Source organism: Aethalodelphis obliquidens, unplaced genomic scaffold (genome assembly GCF_003676395.1).
Source record: "Aethalodelphis obliquidens isolate GAN/ISIS:26980383/991018 unplaced genomic scaffold, ASM367639v1 scaffold8, whole genome shotgun sequence".
Taxonomy (NCBI): domain Eukaryota; kingdom Metazoa; phylum Chordata; class Mammalia; order Artiodactyla; family Delphinidae; genus Aethalodelphis; species Aethalodelphis obliquidens.
In genome coordinates, this window is record NW_020837952.1 from 14,526,800 (window position 1) to 14,535,666 (window position 8,867).

The 8,867-nt window shown below is 41.9% G+C and overlaps 1 protein-coding gene across 1 annotated transcript in view; it reads right to left on the reverse strand.

Annotated features, from left to right (window-relative positions):
- Positions 1–4,545: 4,545 nt before the first annotated feature.
- Positions 4,546–8,867, reverse strand: part of LLPH (LLP homolog, long-term synaptic facilitation factor) — a 113,872-nt gene continuing 109,550 nt past the window's right edge. The window contains exons 5-6 of the mRNA XM_027106938.1: positions 5,067–5,130; positions 4,546–4,915 (exon numbers count right to left, since the gene is read on the reverse strand). Coding sequence (XP_026962739.1) covers positions 4,667–4,915; positions 5,067–5,130 — 313 coding nt within the window. The 3' untranslated portion in view covers positions 4,546–4,666. The remainder of the gene's footprint in view (positions 4,916–5,066; positions 5,131–8,867) is intronic.

Here is an 8,867-nt window from a genome sequence, read left to right on the forward strand (position 1 = left end):
ACACACACACACACACACACACACACACACACACACACACACACACACGGAACAGACAGAGCTTTTAAAATAGTCCAAAGAACTGTGATCACCCTCAAAATGCACCGCCTTGTGATTTTTTTTCTCTCCTGGCAATTCTACAAGATTTGGACAGTGGCCACATCTATATAATAAACAGATGGAATCTGGACTCTTTCCATCTGGCCCATCTCTAAAACATGCTCATCTCAATGGATTGGTGCTGGGGTTTCTGTGGTGGTTTAAGGGAATCTCCGGCCAACAAGGAAACACAGTTACTCAACTGACAGAGCTAAGAGATAAGGGTTTCCTTTTGTAGAGTTCTTAAGTACTGTTACTGTGAGTCTACTTGCCCCACCAAGAAATCAGTTGAGAGACACACTTTTCTTTTCAAATTAGAAGCATTAGCTTCTATTAGAAATGTTTAGAAGAACGGAAATATTCAGAGAAGGGAAAGAATTACTTCTCAGGATACAAAAGCTTGACGAAGAAATTTCCCTACAGATGAATCTTAGTCACTAAGAGCCAGAAGATGATGGGAGAGTTTGCTGAAGAAAGTTGAAGCAGCTAGGCTGCCACGTATGGCTGTACAGGTTGCTCACTGCGGAAAGGTACCAAGCTGAAGTGGCAAGTAAGACTAAAATCTAGCAAGCACTCTGCTTGCCAAATCATGAACACTGGTACAGGCCTGTGTCTGCTCAGGAGGGGAACTTTACTTGAATCTGTATATATTCACCAACTGTACGAGTGAAAGCCCTGCCCTAGGCTCCCTCCACTTTAAGAGTGCTAGTGGTGACACTGGGTGTTCATCTCCACTCTTCCGATCTCTCCCGCATTCTGGAGCGTTTGAGAGGCAGGTGGGTATCCCAGCGTTCCAAAGCACAGGTAGAAGTTGGTGCCAGATTGAGTCACAGCCTCTAGCCAGAGAAAAAGACCTGGCAAAGGATATTGCCTTTGAGCATCATTTTCATTTTTCTGAAATCCTGCCTTTGTTTCCAAGAAGCCTGCTAACACTAAGGAACCATTCTTGCTGGAGATGTCTGGTGCCACCTCCCTGCATCACACTCCAGCGAGGGTGCCACGATGATAAGGTCCTCAGGCCAAGATGCAGACCAATTCCCTTCCCCAGGGTCTCCTTCGGTGCTCACTTGTAGGGTATGTGTTACTATCAACACTATTTTTCGTACCACCAACATACTGCTCTTTTCCTCTTTGGGGAGACTAGAAACAAACAAGCAAAACCCAGCTCTTCTGCAACCACAGCACTCACTGCTATGCTTGTATCCAGCTTTTTCTCTGGCAGGTGAAGGTAGGAGGGAACATTCATACTTTCCATTTTTGAAAAGGCCTCCAAGAGCTTTCTGTCTTGGTCCAGACATGTTTCCCTGTGTGTATGTTTACCATGTTTTTATTCATAAATTAGAAAGCTAGGACAGTTGTGTTCTATGAACCTCAGCTTCTGAATGAGACTGAATGTTCGTCCGTCTACTCACTCCACGTTTCTGAGGGGTTGACACCCAATATCCAGGAGCCAACAAGTGGAAACTTGAGTCAATCGCCTGTGTTACAAACTGCATTTTTCTCTCAGCCACAACCTCGGGTGCCTCACGGTGGCTAGTTTAGTTCACTTTCCCACTAAGGCTTGTCCCTGGAAGGCCACAACTGCAGAGTTTCCCACTATAAAGAAGTCTGACTAATTGGTAAACTCAAAACCAACGATAAAGAGGACAGCAAATTTTTAATAAGTCAGTGTCTGCTGATTGGATCTGTACTCAGAGAGCCATGTGGCTTTCTAAGTTGTAAAATTTTCTAACCCAAATCAAAGAGAATTGTGTTAAACTATGTGCTTTGCGGGGAGAGGGGGGAGAAGGTGGATTCAAATAAAAAGCAGGTAGCAAATATAATTTATTTTAAGAAATCTGGACTCAGTTGATACCCCCTACCCCCAATCTTTGAGAGTTCCGGAATTACCTAACACAGGGCCTAGCACATCATACTTAGTCAAAAGGTTTTTGCCTTGCTCCTATTTTCTCTCTCTCCCTTCATTCTCCCAATCTGTTTCCAGTATTCTCTCGGCTAAAAAATACTTATTTTTGAGTTCTGATAAAACAGGGTGGCAGGGACTTAAGCCATAGGTTGTTTTTTCCTAAGAAAATGTTTAATAAATGTTTAATAGGTCCAAGACATTGTCCAGAAATCAAAGGAGATACAAAGATAGAGGAACCTTGAATGTGCCCTCAGGGAGTTTCAGCCAAGAGGGAGACCTTGGATGGGTGTTAATCATTGAACAAACATTTTTTAATGCTTACTATATGCCAAGCATGTTCTCAACATTGGGGAAACCACAGGGAACAAAGTAAAGACGTGGCTATCATTCTCGTATTCTGGAGAAGAGATTGATGAGAAAGAAATAACTCTTTAATGTGTCTGCTATTATAGTACCAAATAGTGAGTACTGTTCCCCAAATATTGCTGGTTGTCTGCCTGCTGTGCACATGGTGACAGCACGCTTCCCTTCCTCTTTTGGATTTAGGTATAGTTGTATGACTTGTTAGTGCCGGTGACACAGGAGCAGAAATTACTTGTGTCACTTGCCGGCAGAAGCTTCAGGAGCCTGGGCACAGACTACTACATTCCCTTACCACTGTGGTCGTTGTGGAAGCAACATGTTACATGAAGCCTCATCACTCTGAGACCCTGAGGGATTACCACAAGTGGAGCCCCCTGCTGGTCCGAAGTGGACATGTTGCACGAATCAGACATTTTTGTTGTGTTTAGCCACTAATGTTTGGTGATGATCATTACCACAGAATAATCAGAACTTTTCAGGAAAAAGGGAATGGCTAAGTATTCTGTGGAAAAATCAAGCACAATTAAGGGTATTTTTTAAGTGATATGGGCGGAAGCTGTTTCTATTTCAAATAGAGTATAGTTACAGGGGTCCTCTCTGATCAGTTGATATTTGGTCAGACACCTGAAAGAAATCAGAGTGCCAGCCATGAGGATATTTGGGTGAAGAGCATTACAGGCAGATGGAACAGGTAAGTGCAAAGGTCCTGAGACAGGAGCATGCTTGGAGTATCTGATGTGACCAGTGTGGCCAAAGCACAGTGAGCAAGGGTAGGAAGTGAACTTGGAAAGGTTAGTGGAGGTTGCAGGTGAGGAGGGCTTTGTGGTCCACATGGACTACATGTAAAGGTCAAGTGCAAAGGAAAGTTAGAGGCATGGGAGATGACAGCAGATGGATGAATGGCACTTGAGCTGGTCATCTTTGACCCTTATCTCTACCTCACCTCTTATATCTGAACTCATGATCAAGTCTTAATTATATATTGGATCTGTTCCCCATGCCCTGCCCCAATCCCACTGCCACTACTTTTGTTCTAGCCTTCTTAGCCTTGACATGAACCACTGCAGTAGCTTTCTAAATGGCCAAGTCCTTTCACTCCTGTAGCCAAAATGAATATTCTATGCTTCAGACTCCAGAAATTTATCCTTCAAAAACTCAAAAGTGATGAAGTCACACAGCCTGGTTATAACCCAGCAGAGGCAACTCCTTAGCATGGAATTTGAGGCCCTCCATCATTATGCCAGCCCACAGGTCCTCCTTTCCAGTCTTGACTCTCACACTTGCCCTCTCTTCCTCCCCTCCAGAATGACCTCACTCCTTATGGCTCCCCACACGCCATGTTGTTTCATACCTGGGTATCTTCACACAGCCATTCTCTTGCCTTTCCCACATTTATCTGCCAGCATCACGTTAAACCCTCTTAATTGTGACCTCCTCTGCAAAACCTTCCACAACACTGCCCCCAAAATGGACCCAGTCAGGTTCTTCTCTCTTTTACCTTAGCATTTGGGAGGTTATATGCACGATTGCAGCTGGGATGAAGTGTAGGTTTATCTGTTTACGTGACTATCTCGTCTTCTGGTGTGGTTCCTTCTTTGAGGATGAGACCTTGTGATTCCCTTCTCTGATCAGGGCTGGGCTGCTCTCTCTGCACCATGGGGTCTCCCTCCTGGGATTTTTCCAGGCCTTGCATTCTATACCTGTTCTGGGCCCAGTTGCTCACTGTGCTTCCAACTCCTGGGTTTTATTCTTTGTGATCAGCTTTGGGCTTAATAGTTTATTGCAATCCCTGTTTCCAGCCCCAGACTTTGCTTTGAATACCAAAACTTACAATCTTAGGCCTGTTTGGATCAGTCCTGGTACCTGGACAACCACTAAAGCCAGGGTCCTGTCCCCTAGTTCAGCTAGCGTGTGGGCATTGCTTACCTCTGTACACAACAGCTGTTCCACGCAGGATGGCAGAATGAGCTGACCTCCCCTTGACGAAGGGGATACTCCTTCCTTCTTCTTCACCGTGTACCCTCACCCCCGCCAACCTCTACCTCAGTAGGAGCAAAGTTTCAAAACGTTTGTAAGGTGAGTGGCAGCAGCTTCCCTCAGTAGTTTGGGTGGCCCCACTGGAGCCCACCAGGCTTATTTAACCCACTCCCCCTCTCCCACTCCCTCCCTACCTCCTTTCTCCCTCGAGTTGCTGGAAATGCTTCTGGAGCCATCACTTAGCAATAGAATTAGTAGAATTTGTCCAAGCCTGTCTGAAATAATGGTACAAAAACCACAAGAATGAAGTTGTGTGCTTTTTTAATTTAGTATTTGGCAATTCTTCTCAAACATGCATCCTGATATGGGTGAGGGGCCAGAATGAGCTGTACTCCTTGTCAGACTTTGTTGTGTTAGCGTGAATCTCCTCCTGGGGCCATTTTGCCTCAAAGAGTGTGTTTTGAATCTTCTCAGTCTTGGAAAACCCCACAGGAGCTGTGAGTAAGGATGGCGGCGTGCAGGGGCCCGGGTGTGGGCTGGGATGGCTCTTGCCTGCCAGCTCCAGAGTTTCTGGGAAAGCATAATTGTGGCAGGAAGAATTTCTAGGCAATACTGATTTCAGGGAATAAAGGTGGAAGTGAGGAGAAAATAAAGCTCGGAAATGAGAATGAAGGATCAAGAGACCCTCCTTTTCAATGACCCGATTAAGGCCATTACTTACCATTTGACGCAAAGAAGATCCAGCATAGGGATTTTGAGCTGTGCTGTCCATGGTGGCTTCATACCTAGATGGTAGAAGGAGTTCTCAGGTCCCTAGTTGGAAGGAAGGGCACCTAAAGAGATCAGAGATGACACATTTAGGTCTAGATCTCACAAAAGCAAGGGAAGGCCTGACCGTGTCCGTGCAGGCCTCTTCTATTAGATGCCTTATGGTACCCTAAAAAAATCAACAAGGAGCCTTCAAATGGTAGATGACCAAGCACTTGACACCTTCTCTACTTTCTTATTTTGGCATGGATTAATGGTTCATGATATTGTTTGACAGTGCTTTATTAAAACCAGAACTAACTCCCATTGAATTTTTGCTATGGGTGAGGTTTATTCAGAGACCACTGGGAAGATTCAGTTGGAAAGGTGTACAAGCTTGTTTTCACGTAGAATTGTGTTACTCTCAATGTTCGAAATAAGATCCTCACCCCACCGTAAGGTGATTTCCAGGTCACCCCAGTGAGCAATGGAGAGACAGGAGACACCAAGGAGACAGTCCCTCTGAGAACTGGTCAGAAGGCTAGGCCTGTTTTCTCAACACACTGAGATCACATGGAAGTTTTTAAGTTCCCAGAGAAGGAAGATAAGCTCAAAAGGTGCCCAAATGGAAATTAGAGCAATTACCAGAGTAGCTGTAATACAGCTGCTACCTCAACTGTGAGGTAAAGGGAAAATACTAAATACCAAACTTTAATTTACATTCATTTAATATAAGAAATATAGTCAATTAATAAGTTATATTTTAATATATCATTATTAATACATTGTCTTAATAATTACACTAAATCATTATTTTATATTAATATGCTATATTAACATAATTGTTGTATTAAGTATGCATTAATTTAATTATTATTAATATTCAATTCAGTAGATATATGTTTAATCTAGTATACATTAAAGGTACTGGATCAGATATCACCAAACCTTCAAAGACCATATAACAACAGTTCTAACAACTAAAAAAAGGGAGATGATCCCCAGTTCCTTTTATGAAACTAGCAAACTTTTGATATTAAAACTCCACATAGACAGTACAGCTTGAGAAAAATTATATGCTAAGCATAGCTATAAACATAATTGCACAAACATTTGGTAAAACTTAACATTTGTTCATTAAGTTTTTACAAAGGAAAGTAAGGAAGAGGAAGAGAGAGGGAAGGAAGAGAAAAAGAAAAAAGAGAGGGAAGGGAGGGAAGGAAAAAGCAAGCAAGAAAGAAACATTATAAATTTGGAGTAAAAAGAAATGTTCTTAACCTGATATAGCTACCTGCCAACAATCTAAAGCAAACATCATTCGAAATGTGAAACATTAGAGGCATGACTTTTTAAAAATTGAGATACAATTGACATATAACATTATATTAGTTTCAGGTGTACAACATCACAGGAACATTACCTTTAAAGTCAGGGACAGAGGAAGGATGCTCACTATTACTGCTTCTATTCAGGACAGAAATCCATAACAGGAAAAAAAGAGAGAGAGAGAGAAAGAACTGGAAAAGTGAAACAGGGTGGTCAATAGTAGCCAATGATATGGTTATTGACATATAAAATTGAAGATAATCCATAACTGGTTTAATAAAATTAATGAGAGTTCATCAAAGTTGCTGGAAAGAGAAACAATATGTAAAAATAGTAGCTTCATTATACCTAATAAACAACTATTTAGAAAATGTAACTAAAGATCCCATTCACAGTGGCAGCAAAAAGATATAAGGCAGATGATGAATTTAACCAAAGATGTGCAATTCTTAGTGGAAAATATTCAAATGTATTTAAGGACATAAAACCAATAAATGGAAATGTATAGAATTTTTGTTTGTTTTTATAAATTTATTTATCTATTTTTGGCTGCTTTGGGTCTTTGTTGTCACGCACGGGCTCTCTCTAGTTGCAGTGAGCGGGGGCTACTCTTCGTTGTGGTGCGCGGGCTTCTCATTTTGGTGGCTTCTCTTGTTGAGAAGCATGGGCTCTAAGCACACAGGCTTCAGTAGTTGTGGCACACAGGCTCAGTAGTTGTGGCCCGCAGGCTCTAGAGCGCAGGCTTCGTGCTCTGTGGCATGTGGGATCTTCCCAGACCAGGGCTCGAAACCGTGTCGCCTGCGTTGGGAGGTGGGTTCTTAACCACTGCACCACCAGGGAAGTCCCTGGAATGTTAACAGATGGAAAGACTCCATGCTGTAAGAATGTTAATTTTTTCCCAAATTAATCCATAAATGTATCGCCCTTCTAATCCCACTCTTAACAGGGTTTTTGACTAAATTTGACAAGCTAATCCTAAAATACATATGGAAGAATAAAGGACCAAGAGTAATCAAGAAAATTTTGAAAAATAAAAATAAGGAGGGGGACATCTTGCCCTCAAGATTTATTATAAAGCTTTGGTCCTTAGAACAGTGTGATATTAGGACAAATAGATGGACTAATGCAACAGGATAGAAAACCCCAAAACAGACATTCACATATTTCCCAATATGTACTTCTGGTATATGTACTTCTGGTGTCAGGGGGCCCCTGAAAGTGGCATAATAAATAGCGGGGAAAGAATGGGCTATCTAATAAATGAGGCTGAGAAAATTGACTACCCTTATGTTTAAAAAATGAATTCCACATATAAAAATGAATTCCAGGTTTATTCAAAGTCTAACTATGAAATTCAAAACTTTAAAATTATGAGAAGACAATGTGGAGAGTATCAATATATATAGGAATGTCTCTATAACCTTGTAATGCTAGGGAATTTCTTAAATAAAACACAAAATTTACCTCATGAAAGCAACTGAAATTTTCCATATGGCAAAGCTCATCTAAAAATGCAAAGACACACTATTGGAGGAAGATGTTGACGATACAATCAAGAAAATATTATTATACAGAATGTACATGTTTAAAAATCTATAAATTAATCAGGAAAAGACCATCAAATAGAAACCTGGAGGACTTCCCTGGTGGCACAGTGGTTATGAATCCACCTACCAACACAGGGGGCACGGGTTCGATCCCTGGTCCGGGAAGATCCCACGTGCCACAGAGCAATTAAGCCCATGCGCCACAACTACTGAGCCTGCGCTCTAGAGCCCGCGAGCCACAACTACTGAGACCGCGTGCCACAGCTACTGAAGCCTGTGCGTCTAGAGCCCGCACTCCGAAACAAGAGAAGCCACCACAACGAGAACCCTGCGAACCGCAACGAAGAGTAGCCCCCGCTCGCCGCAACTAGAGAAAGCCCATGTGCAGCAACAAAGACCCAACACAGCCAAAAATTAATTAAGAAAAAAAAAGAAAGAAAGAAAGCTGGGTAAATGATCTGAACAAGCAGTTCACAACAAAAGGAAACCAAATGGCAAATAATCACACAGAAAGATTTTCAACTTCCCTGGTAATTACGAAAATGAACATTAAACGAAAGTGGAATAGCACATTATGCTAAGTAATTTGGCAAAAATTAAGAAGTCTGACAACACATGTTATATAAGCTCTGATCAGGCATGAGTTATAATGCTGTTGCTGTGAGTTCAGTGTTAGTGAATCAACAATATACATTAAATAAGATGTCTTTAAACAGAAACATATAAGACAGGTTATGCGTTGATCGGCAGAAATTTAACCCTATATTTCTCCTAGTACTAATGGTCTGATATTCACTAACTCAGTGTTCCCTGGAACTTTATAGAGCCTAACTACCGTGAACAATGAAAATTGACTCTGTGTGTGTGTGTGTGTGTGTGTGTGTGTGTGTGTGTGTGTGTGT